At 35.8% G+C, this 18,679-nt stretch overlaps 1 protein-coding gene across 4 annotated transcripts in view; it reads left to right on the forward strand.

Moving 5' to 3' along the window:
- Positions 1-3,637: 3,637 nt before the first annotated feature.
- dacha (dachshund a) overlaps positions 3,638-18,679 on the forward strand; it is a 196,241-nt gene continuing 181,199 nt past the window's right edge. For all 4 annotated transcript variants that reach the window (XM_073824205.1, XM_073824206.1, XM_073824207.1 and 1 more), the window contains exon 1: positions 3,638-4,267. In XM_073824205.1, the coding sequence (XP_073680306.1) occupies positions 3,777-4,267 (491 nt within the window). In that variant the 5' untranslated portion in view covers positions 3,638-3,776. The remainder of the gene's footprint in view (positions 4,268-18,679) is intronic.

Below are 18,679 nucleotides of genomic sequence, written 5' to 3' on the forward strand. Positions count from 1 at the left end.
GCTGTTGTTGTTTGCTGGTGTTGACCCTGTTTGCCCCGACTACGATCTTGACAATAAAATGCTGCAACTGGATCCGCACGTCTCAGTCTGACCTTCCATGTGACAACGTCTTGTGTCAAAATTTCTTTTTACTCTTCTATTCTCAACTTGTGGTTTCTCATCTCTACTGTGCTCAGCTTGTCTCTTATTGTCTTGTCCCATCTCTTCTTTATTTGTCTCACCTGGTCTCATCTCATTTTACCTTATTGTGTCTCTTGTATGCTCATCTTGTGTTTTGTTGTCTCGCCTCTTCATTATTTATCACACCTGGCATCATCTTGTCTTGCCTCATCTTGTTTTGTTTTGATTCATCTCGTCTATGCTCAGCTTGTCTTTTATTGTCTCAACTCCTTCTCGACTTGTCTCACAGACTTATCTTGTCTTTTCTCATCTTGTTTCTCATATGCACAGCTTGTTTTTTTGGTTTTGTACTCTTGCTGTGTCTTGTCTCCTTTCTGCTTCTCTGTTTTGTTTCTTCTCTTCAAGTATATATTCAATGCTCAGTATCTTCTTGTCTTGTCTCATCTCTTCTTAATGTGTCTCACCTGGTATCATTTAGTCTCTTCTAAGCTCAGCTTGTCTTCTCTTGTCATATTTTTCTTGTCTCTTTTTGACATGTCTCACCAGGCCTCATGCTATCTCGCCTCATCGTGTTTTTTGTTTCGTCTCATCTCTTATATGCTCAACTCTTCTCTTCTTGTCTTTTCATACTCAGCTTGTCTTTTATTGTCTTATCTCTTCTCAACTTGTCTCACATAGACTTACCTTATCTTTCCTAATCTTGTCTCTTCTATGCTGACATTGTCTTTTTCTTGTCTTCTTTTGTTTTGTCTCGTCTCCTCTCTGTTTCTCTCTTCTTGTTTCTTCTATTCTCTTCTCTTCAAGTATACCATCTTCTCTTATGGTATGACTCCTCCCCTCTCACTTTGTCTCTTCACTATCCATTGTTATCGCTACACGTTTTGTGTCATCATTTTGTTTCCACTCTTATATGCTCAACTTGTGGTTTCTTGTCTCTTCAATGCTCAGTATCTTCTTGCCTTGTCTCATCTCTTCTCGATTTGTCTCACCTGGTCTCATCTTGTCTCTTCTATGCTCAGCTTGTCTTTTCTTGTCATATTTTGTCTTGTTTCTTCTTGACTTGTCTGGCCACATCTTGTTTGTTTCGTCCCATCTCTTCTATGCTCAACCCTTCTCTTTTTGTATTTTTTATGCTCTTTGACTTTTATTGTCTCTTCTCTTCTCAGCTTATCTCACATAGACTTACTATACCTTATCTTGCCTCATTTTGTCTCTTTTATGCTCAGCTTGTCTTTTCTCACCTTGTCTTTTTTTGTCTCATCTCCTCTCTGCTCCTCTCTTCTTGTTTTTTCTCCTCTCTTCAAGTATATCATCTTACTGTATGACTCTTCCTCTCTCACTCTGTCTCTTCGCTATCCATTGTTATCGCTACACGTCTTCTATCATCATTTTGTTTCATCTCTTCTTTTCTCAACTTTTTTTTGTCTTCCTGGCTAGGTTTGTCTCTACTTGTCTCACATCTCTTCTTAATTTGTCTCCCCGGCCTCATCTCGTCTGCTCAGCTTGTCTTTTCTAGCCTTGTTTTGTCTGATCTCTTCTCTGCTTATCTCTCCTTATTTGCTTAGCTTGTATTCTCCTGGCTCATCTCCTCTCATGTTTTCTATGCTTTGCTCTGTTCGTTCTTGTCTCACCTTTTCTCTTCTAATATTCTTTTTTTTCCCACCTCTCAGTGAATCTTCTTTTTACTTCATCTTTTCCCTATGCGTTGTAATCTCTTCTCTTGTCTTATTTTATACAGTTAATTACTTTAATAGTATTCCTATAGGGCATATGTTTTGTTAAAATGTGGATTTCTCTGGTGATAAACGATTTACATTCCTTAACATTGAAATCAGTGTTTAAATCTAATGCTGCTTACACTGCTATTAACATATGCCAGTGTAAGTATGTAGAATCATTACATATGTGTGTGTATATGTCGTGAATATGCATACAGAGCATTGGGGCGGTGCTGGAGGGGTAGGTGGAAGGGGCGGTGCATGTGTGCCTGCAGGGCCAGGTATGTTAATCAGGTATTCATTAAGATTAAATATAAGATGAAGGGTTGAGGTGCGATTGAAAGCTAGGTAAAATATGTATCTAATTTTCTAGATTGCCACCTAGCTTTTTAATTTCAGCAGGTACTTGGCAGAAATTTGCATGGCATTTAGGCACTCATTACAATATTAATCTTCCCACAAAAGTTGCAAAGGCTCAAAGGTTAAGCATGATTCCTACATTAATTTTAGAACGACTTTTTTTGACCTGTATAAAGATTCTCATTTACAAAGGTCCTCATTTGCTTCACTAAGTGGTTCATAATGATAGCGAAGATAAAGTATTGAAAGGAAAAAAATGTGAATGAGATGTGTTACTGTCAAAAAATTGTATTAGAGACTTACATTTTTAACATGTAGAACTTTTTTTAACATACTGTTTTCATAGTATGTTAATATAAGTGAATAATTTGTAAACATGTTTAAGAAAAAATGATATTGAAAAAAGCAGGTGTTCATTTAAAACCATACACAAAATAATCCGTGCAGTCAGGTTTATGATATAAATGGTTTAAGAACTCAACATGACAAACAATATTTATAATCTACTAGAAATTCTAAGCAAGATCCACATGCCACTTCAAATTAGGCCGAATGTTAAAAACCCAGAGCTCTATCTTTTATAAGTTACCTAAAAGGCAATGTTATATAACAACAGAAGTGCTTACTCAAAGCTTGGACAGTAAAGTTAGTTCACCTTAGTTTACCTTAATGTGTTACATGTTATACAGTTAATAACAATGATGTCCTGGGCCTTTAAAAAAATCAGTTTGATCAAAAATATGAAGAATAATATTTTTCATTATATATCAGGTATATTTACAATTTTAAAATTAAATTATGCTGCGTTAATAAGGTATGGTTGGAATAGGTGATCTCTGGTATAGAAGGACAGACTGTGAACAGCTGTCATATTTAATATTTGTCTGATATTATGAAGTATTTTTAGGTACTAGCCTTCAATTATAGGCCTATAATGTCATAATAATAGATGTGTTATTATAATAATTTTAATAACTTTCATGAAGTCATTATTAACAAACATTTTATAAAGTTTAACGGTTCAGAATATACATTCACATGAAAATAGAACATTCATATCAAGAAAAAGAAACATTTATTATATTTCTTTATGCACTATTCTTGGGCTGTGTTTCGTAATAAATAGATTTAGCAATAAAGCTTGTGGAAGAAAACGTGTTAAAAAATGACAACGGCTGTCATTACTAAACTAAATAATCTAAAGACACGAATGAAATATATTTCATCTGTCTGTGTGCGCAATCTTAAAAGTTGTATTCGCTTTTGATAGTGAGAGCACAAGTCCCCGCCCATTACTGGCACCTGGCCAATAATATTTGAAGGCGTGTGCCACCGCGTCCCTTATTGGCTGAGAGGGCTGTCATTCCAGCCTTCAGTGGGCTGGCTAATTGAATCGCTGAGTGCGATACACTTCTATCCATCTCACTCGCGAGGAAGGTAGTTGCACATTACCGACTATCAGCAGTCGCTACCGGAGACGCATGAGAAACACCGAGTGAAAGCCGCGAAACAGTACGAGGAGCCAGCAAAGGTGTGCTTGACTCAAAAGTACGGAAAGGAGGAAACTTCGCATAAACTATGGCCGTATCAGCAACTCCTCCGGTGCTTTCACCAACCTCCACTCCCGGGGGCGCGAGCAGCCTGTTCCGTCCCGACTCTCTGTACTCCAGCCCGGCCGAGTCCCCGCGACTGACCAGCAGCATGATCAACTCTTTCATCACCGGCACCGGCGGCGGCGGCAGCACTAACGGGAACGGGCCAGGCGGTGTCCATAATAACGAGTGTAAGATGGTGGAGGTACACGGGGTGAAAGTGGCCTCGTTCACCGTGGACGGTCAGGAGCTCATCTGCCTCCCGCAGGTGTTCGACCTGTTCCTGAAGCACCTGGTCGGCGGACTGCACACCGTCTACACCAAGCTGAAGCGCCTGGATATATGTCCGGTGGTGTGCACGGTGGAGCAGGTGCGGATCCTGCGCGGACTTGGAGCCATTCAGCCGGGCGTGAACCGGTGCAAACTCATCACCCGAAAAGACTTCGAGGCGCTTTATAACGACTGCACCAATGCCAGGCAAGTCTTATATCACATATACATCTCACATGTACACTCGGCTGTGGAATCTGATGTGCTTTTCAAGTTCATTCAGCACTAGCAGAGTTGTCGCACTTGGAAAAGTTGCAAACACTTTAGGATAACTTTAATAAGATGATTTCATGCGTATGTAAATATAACTATTTGTGGAAATATATGAATTACACGCTTATGACGTTTCTATTTAAACTTAACTAGTTACTTTTACTTTTAATACAAATCGATAATGTTTAAAGCTCATTTATCCATTAAAAAGTTATTATAAAGTGCGATTTGTATACTTGTCAAAACACACGAAATGTGTTTAAAATTCAACTTTTGTATAAAATTAGTTGCAATCAGTTTTTCTTATTGCCAAAGCACCTGTAATCTCTTTTCCCTTTTCGAATCAAATCATTGTCCTGAAAAAAATAGAGTGGTAATAAAAATAATAAAATGGTCAAATTAATGGCAGCTTTCTCCGGAATCAAGCAAATATTTTTCTCCGCAATCTTTCTGACTTACTTTTCTCGCTTTACGTAACTGCCTTTATACAAACGTATATTACGGCGCAAACATGGTGATTTTATTTTCTAAATGATCTCAATAAACTAAAAACAATAATGTGCTATTTATATACACTTTTTTTTACATATATAAAAACAACAAAATACAATTTTCAATACTGTTTCAGCTGCCTTGTATTAAAACCTGTTTGGAAGGCAATTTTAAATGCTCTTAAAACTGTTTACGCTAATTGAACTTGCAGGATATATTTAACTAATGTCATAAAACAAAAGTTAGCAAAGATGTTTTTTTTAATTAGTATGTGTTTTTAACATTTTTGACTTTATAAGTTAACTTTTCCTGGATCGACTAGATTTATACTCTTCACTGGTATGTTTTGATTTGTTAAATGACTAAAATAACTCCTTATTGATCATTCTACATTAGAACTTTTATGTTTTCGCTACAGATAGCCTACATTTATTGTTTTCCCCTCTTTTATTCTTGCTTATACAATGACAGCTCTTTGGACCAGGGGTCATACTTCGGTTGCATTTCACTTTATTCTGTTATTTGCTCCACTGAGTCAGGCTCACGTGAATAGACATCAATATCATTTATGCACTTTCAACCCATGTCACATCCAGGGCCAGATGTGGAATTTTTGTTTGATACTCCATTTGTCTGGATGATGTCCCCTGTCTCATTCGGATAAGGTGTTGGGCCATGTTGCATAAATCAATGAATCACCTCTTCTGTTTGGTGTGGAGATGTTATTCTTAGCTTGTTATCATGACAGATGCATTAGTGTTCTCAGGCTCCTGCAGCAATATCAGCTTATGTGTGTGTGATTGGAGTGGAGGGACTCAAGGGAGCAGTACACCTTTAAAGACCTTTATCATCCAAGGAAAAAGACTCTAATTATATGTTAGTACGAAAACAGCAGCATCTTCGCTTTTAGTGGAATGACAGTCAAAACATTGTGGATAAAAATTCCCAGTTCAGAAACACTTACTTTTACTTGTTTAAGACAACTAATAAACAAACAAATAATTTGTAATATTGCACGATATTACTCAATATTAAAAATAAATGAAAAACAATTTCTAAATTAAGCCTGTCCCCAAAAGTTCACAACCTAGTAACCTTATCTGCAACTTCAGTAAGTCTATGTATTCCTCTCCATGAAGTGCTTTGCATCAGGTCTAGTATTTTCAATTTTCAATTTCCATTTTCTTACTTTCTCACAGGTAAAAGGTCAGGTATTGGAAATTGGTCGGGGCGAGAAGGTTCAGGAACGTGGTCTTAAAGTGCTTCTGCACAGCGGATGTGTGTGTGGAGATGCACGCATGTGTGTTTTAGGGAGAGAGGGAGAGAGAGAGAGTGCATATCCAGATGGCCATTCTGGGCAAGGTTCGGTAATTAACCTTTTAACATCCCCAGCACAACCTCCAGAAGAATCCCCCGTCACTTTATTGGGCTTTGCGCAGTTCTGAATCAATCTGCCGTGCACATCTAATTAGAAGCGAGAGCGAGGAGAAAGTGAGCGGGGGAGAGAGCGTTTTACAACATTATTTTGTTTAATTTTGAGTCCAGGCAAAATGGACAATAAGAGAATGAGGTGCGGAACGCTGCGCTTTTCACTCTTCTGTCAGATTGCAGCATACGGTCGGATAATGAAATTGCCCGAGCAATGGGCCCCCCTGAAATTGAATTTGCTCCTCGGCGTCGTTGCTTTACAGTTCACCTTCGCAAGCATCGCTTTTATAGTCAGATTTAAACATCATCCACCGTCCCGCTACCAGATGGCTGAAACTAATGTGCGTGCTGGCCCCTCGCCTCCTCTCCCTCGCTCTCCTCTCCTCCTTCAGCACAGGCTCACTGGGAGAAGGGCTAAGCTCTGACAAATAGGTGTCTTTTGCATCGGTTTGTACGGGACAGCCGTGGCGAAGCAAGGGAGGAGTGTGGCTCAAAATTGATTCTGAGCTGCCTTCTTAGGAGGTGTTCAAATAGACAGACAGGGTGCAGCAGAATTAAACGGGTCACAGGGCATGCCGTTTTACAAACACTTTTTAGCACAAGATGCAACGCAATGGCCAAAGGCATTCATCTCATGCATGTTTAGATAGACTAACAAAACAGATAGGGGCTGTGTTACGATACTGATTCTGTTTCTCTTTTAATGACTCCCTTAAAAGTTCCATTATTCTACAATTCTTTGAGTGTTGTTAAAGAAATGTCAACTTTAATTGCATTTAATGCCCTCAGCAGTCAAATAATCAAGTTGTATCGCATTTCAACTATTATTTTAAAAGGTATTTACAAGGACAAATAAAACTAAAACTTTTTAGAGGTGTGAAATGTAAGACAGTAGGCTAATTGTTTTTTTTTTAAATAAAGCTTTTTTAAATAAAAAAAATTGATATGTAAGTTCATAAGTATTTCTGATTGACAAAATGTACATATTTAAAATCATACACTGTTTGAAATCTGTTTTAATGCATTTAGAAGAACTAACTCATAAGAGTCATTTGTTAAAGTATGGAACTTCACTGATTGCGCTCTATGTTTTTGATTCACTAAAAAGATCCGGCTCATAAGAATGATTCGATCGGAAAACCCGACTACACTGTCAGATGCATATACTGCACGTTTGCACATTTTAAGGCCCTTTAGGGAACCGAGAGTCAAACAAAGCATTAGTTATTATTGTCATTATTAACATATATAGATATATATTAAATGCAACAGATTTTGAAAAAGAGTTGGTCGTGGGTTCTTAATCATACATAATCATACGCATACGACCTGTATGAACGCCCTGCATTCGGCGCGTTTGGAGTCAGCAGCTGAGAATGCTGTCTAGCTAGGGAGCTCACAAGGATAGAGCCTAAAAATCTGCAAAGGGCTCTTTAAAACTTGCAGACTGAAACACGAAAAGTGTCCAAATCAGCAAACGCACGCGGCACTTACGGCTCGCTTTTTATGATTTCTCAGCTCGCAATTGATCTCCAGGTTTTTAATGCATTCATTATTTATTAAAACGAAATTTGCAAGCTAAACATAACACTAAACTAGTTTGCACTTGGGGACTGCACTTAGGAAATTGAATGGGAATTACATTAGAGATGAACATCTGTGCTTGCTCTCCTGCCTCTTCGCAAAGGTGGATTGGATTAGTTTAACTGTTTTTTTTCTCTCTCTCACTCCACCAAGTGCAAGAACATCCAAAAATAAAAAGTGCAGAAAGCTCTTGTCCACTAATATTTATTGCATCACTGACTAGACGGTTACTTCATGCGGGTAACATCATAAAAATGAGCGCAACATCACTGTTTGCATTCATGCCAATCGCACTTTAGCGGGAGTTGCAAGGAATTGTCAAGTTAAATCATAAAACGCATTGTTCGAAAGCCTGTCATATTTTTTTTCCATCTCTTGAAGCGATTTGCTTTTTTTAGTCATTAATTTAAAATGTGTCTAATTCCCATCGTTGCCCCAGGCGCGAGCTACCATCACACTGCGCGTCAAAGTGCTGCGTTTCAAAGATTCCCTAAAATGCACAATTTGACACCTTTAAGAAGCGTGTTCTGTAGATTAATGTGAATTAGTATCTCACGTATGATTGATGTGGTCTGATTTTGAGGCGCGCATAAAGTGTGAACACTACAGAAACTGTAAACTTTAAAACAAAGACACAATGACGGACAAGGACTGTTAATACCCACAATTATCCTCACATCTCGTGTCAGGAGTGCGCGCTCCAGAGCGTGACCGCGAGCCTCTGGGTCTCTCCGTTTCGTCGCGCGTGCACGTGTGCGCGCTCTGTCCATATGGACAGCAGCTCAGCGCCTGTGGCTTCGCCCGAGGCTGCGACGCTCGGCTCGGCCCGGGCACCCGAGACATCCCGCTGTCTCATCAAATCTTCTCAGATTGTCGCTCTTCCTTCGGCACACCTTAATGTCAGCCATTAATTATACATCCACCTTTTCTGAGGCTGTTTTTGCAGATTCACGCGTTCCTTTACCCTTTTTGCACAGTAAATTATGAATTAATACAGCTTCAAGGGGGCTTTAGTGTATCTGTATGTTAGTATGTGAACGGCTGTATATGTCATATCCCGCGGCCCCATGACACTCAAGCCACGCATTTTTTCATATTTTTAAACGGTATTTCATGATTTGTAACCTAACAGCCTTCTTTATTATTATTATTATTATTAATATTAATAATGATAAAAAAGAAGGCTGTAAAACTATTAATAATTCATATATATACTATTTACATATATATGTGGCCCTGGACCACAAAACCAGTCTTAAGTAGCATATTTGTAGAAAAAAAGAAAACATTTTATGAGTCAAAATGATTGATTTTTTCTTTTATGCCAAAAACCATTAGGATATTAAGTAAAGATCATGTTCCATGAAGATATTTTGTAAATTTCCTACTGTAAATATATCAAAACTTATTTTTTGATTAGTAATATGCAGTGCTAAGAACTTCATTTGGACAACTTTAAAGGCAATTTTTTTGCACCCTCAGATTCAGATTTCAAATAGTTGTATTTCGGCCAAATATTGTCCTATCCTAAAGCTTATTTATTCAGCTTTCAGGTGATAAATCTCAATGTAAAATAATTGACCCATATGACTGGTTTTGAGGTCCAGGGTCACAGATATGAATATTAATATGTACGTATACACATGCATACATTACATATATGTCATTTATGTTAATGCAACATTCTGACTTTTTTTTTTGATTAAGAGTCCAAATGTGACCCTGGATCACTAAACCAGTCATAAGGGTCAATGTTGTATGGTTTGTTAGGATAGGACAATATTTGGCAGATATACAACTATTTGAAAATCTGAAATCTGAGGGTGCAAAAAAAAAAGAAAAAAAAAAAGAAAAGTAAATATTAGGAAAATTACCTTTAAAGTTGTCTAAATGACGTTTTAGCAATGCATATTACTAATCAAAAATTTAGTTTTGATATATTTAAGGTAGGAAATGTACAAAATATCTTCATGGAACATGATCTTTACTTAATATCCTAATTTTGGCATAAAAGAAAAATTCGACCCATACAATGTATTTTTGGCTATTGCTACAAATATACCCATGCTACCTAAGACTGGTTTTGTAGTCTAGGGTCATAAATGGTTTCTGAGCCACCATGTAAGATAAAAGGCTAGAGATTTTTAGAGAGTTTTATTCACAGGTAGTTGAACATTTTGTAAAGGCAAATTGGCAGCTGGTCTTACAGACCAGCTATTCTGTCCATCTCAGTCTCATTGCGAACATGTTTGAGACGTGAGAGCGCTTAACTGCTGACGGGCTCTTATAAAACAACTTGTGGCCATGTGAGTTCTCATTAATGTTGGCGGGTGCCTGTTCCAAGCCACAGCGCTTTAATAACTAGTCCCATGCGTAACCAATGAATTAGAGGCAAAGCAAAGACACATGTGGTCAATTAGTGATGGAAAGGCGCTACTTGAATCTTCTAGGCGCGGAAATCACGAAAACAAATTAAGGACGCCGCTACGTATGTGAATCTGCACAAATTACATATTGACATCCGCGATCATTAAGCGATGTTTGAGGAGCATTTAGAAGCTGCAATTACAAAGTTAGCTCTTAATATACACCGTCTCGATGGGGATGAGAAATAGCAGGTGTTCGCTGATGTGCAGCGACGTGGGAGAGAGATATAAGAGGTTAAAACAGACAGATGGATATGGCCTGTCAAGAATCTCACAAGAGGAAAAATGACACTTTCCGCTCACCGTCCGCAGACCCGCAGTTACGGCGGGAGAGAGAAGAAAAAAAAAGAGACTAGTGTCATTTTGACTTTGGGAAAGTCTCCTCCTGAGCTTAATGACACATCTGCAGCCGGGCTATATTTATTACAGTCATGTAGAATAAAATTGATTGTCTCCTAAAATTAATTTTTGCTTTGCCTCTAGCAGTGCTTTAATGGAGGACACTAGGCCCCGTGCAAGAGTATTGTTTAATCACATTAGTATCACAGCCCCCAGGACAGCGGAGATAATTGTACAAACGAACATCGAAATATGTATCTCTAACTCTTATGATTGAATTATGCAAATGACTTATCTCCTGCCCTTCCAAGCACTAATCATCTAATTAGGACTGATGTTTTAAATGCTTGTTTTTGGATGGGGATCCGGGGAGAAGCAGGAAGCAGAAAATTGAATGTGACACTGAAATCGGCAAAGTAGTTTGTACCGGAAGAGCTGGTGTTTCCCCCTCCCCCCCACCCATTGTCTATCGTTGGCGGCGAGGAGACGATTAGAGCGTTTTAGTGAGTATTTTAAAGGCCCTGAAACATAAGCCCCATCTAATCCATTTTCAAGAGTTCATCATTTTTTCTGCCACTTTAATAGTTTAGCTTGACACTAAGCGCTAGCCGCGTTGCGCTGTGCTGGAGGCGACCAAAGCTGGTCAAAGAAGCGCTAACTAGCATCCCAATTATGCCGATTAATATTTCATGACATGTTCTGCTGCACTTCCCCGTTCCTGCGAGCTAGCAGCTGTTGATCGGCTCGCACAAAGCGTTTTGCGCGGCAGAACGGAGAGGTTATGGTAATGACAGCCGAGCTCAAGTGAGCGTTTGACACTCTGTCTGAAAGCGCTCTAACTCTTGGAATCCCGTTTTGAAGGACTTGAAAGATGTTGAAGATCTGAGGAAATGACACAGTCGTGCTCTGCCCCGCTCAGAAGAGTGTTTACAGTTGTCTCTCACATCTGGAGGCCATAATTCGCCGCATTACCCCCCTCTGTCTGGCTCGGGCAGATGGGTTCACCTGAAGAGCACAATGCCGCTCAACTTTTTCTCAGTCGTGTTAATCAAGGGAGGCTTGCTTGGAAATGACGAGCTTAGGCTTTAAAATGACCCTAGTTAAACAAAAGGATTTTTTACATGCCTTCCAGCTTAAACTTTCAGTTTAGTGATGTATTGAACATTGATATTCTGCTGATTTAAATTCCACTGCTTCCAATAACTATCCATGAGGTTTTGTAGAAACTGTGAGAGTGACCATCTTGGATGCATAAAACAAATGTGTTTGCATAAGCTTTCCATTGATACATGGTTTGTAAGGATAGAACAATACTTGGCTGAGATTCAACTATTTGAAAATCTGGAATCCGATGGTGCAAAAAAATCTAAATATTGACAAATTGCCTCTAAAGTGATAGTTCACCCAAAAATGAAAATTGGATGTTTATCTGCTTACCCCCAGGGCATCCAAGATGTACAGTAGGTGACTTTGTTTCTTCAGTAGAACACAAACAAAGTTTTTTAACTCAAACCGTTGCAGTCTGTCAGTCATTTAATGGCAGTCAATGGTTACCAAATCTTTAAGAGTAAAAAAACATACACAGACAAAACCAAATAAAACCATGCGGCTCATGACGATACATTGAGGTCTTAAGACACATAACGATCGGTCTGTGCAAGAAACTGTATATTCCTTTAAAAGGTTGTCCAAATGAAGTTTTAGCAATGCATATTACAAATCAAAAAAGATGCTTTGATATATTTATGGTAGGAAATTTACTAAATGTCTTCATGGAACATGATCTTTACCTATACTAATGATTTATCCTAATGATTTTTGGCATAAAAAATTTATAATTTTGACCCATACAATGCACAACAACAAATCTGTTATTATTGCAAATGAAAAAGCTAAGTAACTGTATTGTAGAAAATACCATTGCTTCTTTATTTTCTGTAGCATATTTAATATATAACAGTGCATCAAATATTCTTTTAAAAATATTTAAACATTTGTTTATTTTCTGTAGCATATTTAAAACATAACAATGCACTAAAATATAATTAAAAAATGTTTAAATATTGATTTATTAAAATATATATTAATTTATTATACACAAACACAACACTTAATATCCAAATGATTTTTGGCATAGAAAAGATAATTCTGACTGATACAATGCACAAAAAAGTGTCTCTATACATTTTTGAGTCCGCCTGTTATTGTTGCAAATGAAAAAGCTAAGTAAAAAACAGAGTGTGTACAGAAAACTCCTTATTAAATATTTTTCATCTTAATGTTTTACATAAAACATTTATTTATTAATGCCTTAGAGGCCAGACGTTTTAATTATTTTGTACTTTTTTCTCACTCTTTCTTTCTCTCTCTATAGCATATTTAATGTATGAAAATACATAAAAATATTTTACAAATGTAATTTTTATCTATTTGTAATATGATTGATATAATTATTAAATTCTAAATTGTTTATTTTAAATTGTTTTTAATTTGCTCACTATTAACTAGTTGCTTATTACTAGCTTATTAACTGATTATTAGTACTTATTAGGCACATATTAATGTCCTATTCTGCATAACCATATTCTAGATCCCTTAACACAACCCAATACCTAAACCTAACAACTACCTTACTAACTCTTAATAAGCTGCAAAATAGCAGTTTACCGAGAGAAAACTCTTAGTAAGTTAATAGTAAATATGTGTTCCCTAATCTAAAGGTTCGCCATTGTTTCTTTATTTTCTGTAGCATATATAATATATAACATATAACAATGCATTAAAATGCTGTTATTTTTTATGTTTTTATTTTCTGTAGCATATTTAATATATAACAATGCATTAAAATGCTATTTTAAAAAATAAAAAAAATGTGTTTGGTTTCTGTAGCATATTTAATATATAACAATGCATTAAAATGCTATTTAAAAATAAAAAAATGTTTGTTTTCTGTAGCATATGTAATATATAACAATGCATTAAAATGCTATTTTTAAAAAAAAAATGTGTATGGTTTCTGTAGCATATTTAATATATAACAATGCATTAAAATACTATTTAAAAATAAAAAATGTTTGTTTTCTGTAGCATATTTAATATATAACAATGCATTAAAATGCTATTTAAAAATAAAAAAAGGTTTGTTTTCTGTAACATATTTAATATATAACAATGCATTAAAATGCTATTTAAAAATAAAAAAAGGTTTGTTTTCTGTAGCATATTTAATATATAACAATGCATTAAAATACTATTTAAAAATAAAAAAAGGTTTGTTTTCTGTAACATATTTAATATATAACAATGCATTAAAATGCTATTTAAAAATAAAAAAATGTTTGTTTTCTGTAACATATTTAATATATATAACAATGCATTAAAATGTTATTTTAAAAAATGTCTTTATTTTCTGTAGCATATTTAATATATTACAATGCATTAAAAGTTATTTTAAAATGTTTAAAATATTGATTTATTAAAATATATATTTATTTATAATACACAAACATGACACAAAAGGCCAAACAATTAAAAATGTATAGAAATTTAGTGTAATATTAATTTAATAATTAATATAATCTTCAAGTATACATTGTAAACTCACTAAATAATGGTATTTGCCAATGCCAACACTCAATCACCATATTAATCATTTTGCTAAACGCTTTGACAGACCGAAGCTACACTGATGTCATGGTGCAGTCAAACGTAGAAACATCTGCTTGCTCTGGATCATTAAAAGAAGAAGTAAAGATGAAAGCAAGGTGGAATGTGAGGAGAGATAGGGTCGTGGAGGGTGTGGGTGAGTGTTTGTGTGTATGTGATTCTCTCTCTGCGCCTGGGTTAAATCAAGAAAAGCCCTGGGTATGTGGTGACATCATGGCCAGTTTGGTGCTCTCGTCGGGTCTGTAAGGGATTCATTCTGTCTCTATCTGCCCCGGGCAGCCCAGCTCCAATTACCACCCCCCGCACACACACACCCTTCCAAGCACCACCATCCGGAAGTCTGCAGAATAAGCCTATAAAACTTTTAAAATCCACCCAGGAGCGCTGCTCTATTCACATCATACACGTAAAAAGATCAGATTACCAAAAAATGCAATTATGTTAGACAAAAGCAGAGAGTATGAGCACCTTATGATGGAACGCGGTTGCCAAATCTTTTAGAAGTACTCTGATCATGTGACCTCCACCTGTAACACCATTGCACTGCCTTTGAGTTTCCTTTGGCCTACATTTTTTGAAAGTGAGATTTATACATATTCTGAAAGCTGAATGAGCTTTCCATTGATGTATGGTTAGGAAAGGACAATATTTGAGTACAATTATTTGAAAAACTGAAATCTAAGAGTGCAAAAAAATCTGAATATTAAGAAAATTGAGAAATTGACGTTCTTAGTAATGCATGTTACTAATTAAAAATTACGTTTTGTTATATCTATGGTAGAAAAATATGCACAAAATATCTTCATGAAACTTCATCTTAATATCTGAATGATTTTTGGCATAAAATAAAAATCGATAATTTTTTACCCATACTATGTATTGTTGGCTATTGCTACAAAAACACCTGTGCTACTTATGACAGGTTTTGTGGTCCACAGTATACATATGTGACCCTGGACCACAAAACCAGTCTTAAGTCGCTGGGGTATATTTGTAGCAATAGCCAAAAATATATTGCATGGGTCAAAATTTTAGATTTTTCTTTTATGCCAAAAATCATTAAGAAATTAAGTAAAGTTCATGTTCCATGAAGATTTTTTGTAAAATTCCTACTGTAACCATATCAAAATGTAATTTTTGATTTGTAATATGCATTGTTAAGAACCTAATTTGGACAACTTTAAAGGTGATTTTCTCAGTCTTTTTGATTTTTTTGCATCCTCAGATTTCTGATTTCAAATAGATGTATCTCAGCCAAATATTGTCCTATCCTAACAAACCATACATCAATAGAAAGCTATTTATTGAGCTTTCATATGATGTATAAATCTCAGTTTTGACAAATTTAACCTTATGACTGGTTTTGTGGTCCAGGGTCACATATATTAGATAGAACTGTTTTAGATACTATTGCTTTAAATAGCTTGTAAATGTAATAAGTTGATATCAAGAATGTACAAGCATAACTGACAGAAACTTTAGAAAGATTTAATTTGCTTTTTAATAATATATAATATACATTTTTTAACATTTCACTCAGTTACTGAAAAAAGAAGCCTTAGTACAAGAATAGCAATGAGATATCATTACTGTGATATAAAGAAACATAAGATTTCAATCATTCTGCCCACTCCTAAGTCGTCTGTTTTTAGATTTAGAGAATACTTTTAATAATAACAATTCAACTTAAGTTGAAACAGGTGAGCAACCTTTAAGTTGTCAACAAATATATTCCCCCTGCTCCGCTTTGCATTGCACTTCATTTGTTTCTTAGTTTGAAAGAGATTCAAGCAGTCCTAAATGCGAATTATGGACATGCTCAATAACAGCTGCTTTTATGTGTTTTCCATTCTCATGTTTTCTTCCCGTGCCCTCATAAGTATGAAGATAGTTTCCGTTAATAGCGGCCCTGGGCCTGATTGGAAACATGTTAAGCATGTGCACAGACTGTAAATTGGAACCACACTATGAAGCAGGTTATGTGCTTGTTTATTCACCATTATGATGTCCGTGTCTCTAAAATGCCTTGCAGAGACGGTCCAATCAGAGAGATGGCTAAAGACCACGCCCACACCCACAACCACACCCACCCGAATAATAAGAACTTTTACAATCGCTGAGATTGATAAAAGAATGATTTTGCTCTTTTCACATTTCAGAATTAAAGGTAAAGTCTTCGGTAGCTTTCATCCATCAGAAATGTGGAAGCAATGTGGTCAAGCGTGTCTATTTGTATTTATAGATGGGTGGGCTGATGTTGTGCACGTGTGTATGTCTGAAAACGTGTAAATATTGTGTCTGTCAGTAGCAATGGGTGTCATTTGTGAGTGTATGTGAGATGGGGGGAGGGGGTTCCTCTGATGAAAACAATCAGGCCCTGTGTAGTTTCATTACAGGGTAATGTCTCGCCAGATTGTTACGGATAGTTAAAATGAAATGAAGTGAATTAGGGAAACAAGGGGGAGAGCATGCACAACGCTTTATTGCTTTCTTTTGAAGACACACTGACAATGATCTGCCTTCAGTTTAGTGCATGTATCAGATAACATATCAAAAACTACCTCACAGTGTGTGTGTGTGTGTGTGTGTGTGTGTGTGTGTGTGTGTGTGTGTGAGAGAGAGAGAGAGAGAGTAAAGGTAAAGTGTGTGGCTCGACTTGCGCTGCCTTCTTGTCAAATGTAGGATACATTGTCTTTCACCTTCCTGTCTCTGACTTTGTCTCTGGAGACTTGTGTGTGTGTGCGTGTGAGATTTAAACTAATTTTTGGCATGTTTGAAAAATTAGATGCAAGGCAATGACACCAGTACATTGTAAATAGATGAATATTACCCTCGTGAAAAATAAATGTACTTAAAATACATTTGATTGTGCTAAAGTCGAACTATTGCAAGTATAACATTAAAACATATTTTAGACTTAATAGTAAAAATGTACAATAGTGCACAAGTACTCCAAATAAAGTTTAAATACAGTTTTTATATCAGTAAGGCTCAAGAGATATGTCAGTAAATATGTTAATAGAATTAGATTATACTTAGTAAAGAATAAGTATATACATAAAATATTTAATATTTTTATTTGCCTTTAAGTTTTTTTTTTTTTTTTTCCATACACCCTTGCAGCCCCTTGGGCATCACTGGACCCTATTTAAAAAAACTCCTGGTTTAATTAATTCATATTATAATAAATGGAAGTCAGAAAGTATAAGTTATACTAAAAACGAAATATGATTATATGATTTATTATATATTATTTTTTTTAATAGGATATATATATTCTTCCCTACTTGTACACCCTTACAGCCCTCTGGGCGTCACTGGACCCTATTTCGAAAACTCCTGGTTCAATTAATTCATATTCTAATAAATGGAAGTCAGAAAATATATGTTCTGCTAAAAAAAGAAACAGGATTTATTATATAATTAAGTTTGTAAAATACCATATATTAATACTTTAATGAACAGTCTCATGCAATTTTAATAATCAATTTATCTATCAATGAATTGTTTGATAAATCATTTAAAAAATTGCCATTTTATTGGCTATTAAAAATAGTAAATGTGTGCTATACATTTAATTCATTAAATATAAACATAATGAGTTTCTGTGTAAATAATCAGTAAAACCATTATACATATGAAACAATTTACATACAAATTTGTTCTGCTTGTATTTGTTTCTGTGTGCAGAAAAACTGAAAAAAAAAACAAAAACTTTGCAATATGTGACCCCGGACCACAAAACCAGTCATAAGTAGCATTGGTATATTTGTGTAGCAATAGCCAAAAATACATTGTATGGGTCAAAATTATTGATTTTTCTTTTATGCCAAAAATCATGTTGCATGAAGAAATTTTGTAAATTTCCTACCGCAAATATGTCAAAACGTAACTTTTGATTAGTAATGTGCATTGCTAATAACTTCATTTAGACAACTTTAAAGGCATTTTTGTCAATATTTAGATTTTTTTTGCACCCTTAGATTCCAGATTTTCAAATGATTTTCAGATTTTTTAGCTTTCAAATGATGTATAAATCTCAATTTCAACAAACTGACCCATATGACTGTTTTTGTGGTCCAGGGTCACATATGAGCACAGACCCAATATATAAATAATGACATTTGCTTTATAGTTCATTAGCAGTTTTTAACAATTAAATCAAGTAAAGTTATACTAGTGTTAATGTTTAAGATCAGAGTAACTGTAATTGCACAGAATCTAATAGTAGTGTCTTTTTCACTGTGCTGTAATTCAACAGTACACACACTCTTCCTGGCTTTTCCCATGGTGCCTCAGTGTGAGATTGCAGTGTGAGGGATGGCAGGCACACCTGACCCGTCTGTTCCACAGGGGCTTGTGGGTAATGGATGGGTCAGAGCTTTTTTTGATGTTTTATTGAAAGATCACC

This window comes from Garra rufa, chromosome 19 (assembly GCF_049309525.1).
Source record: "Garra rufa chromosome 19, GarRuf1.0, whole genome shotgun sequence".
Classification (NCBI taxonomy): domain Eukaryota; kingdom Metazoa; phylum Chordata; class Actinopteri; order Cypriniformes; family Cyprinidae; genus Garra; species Garra rufa.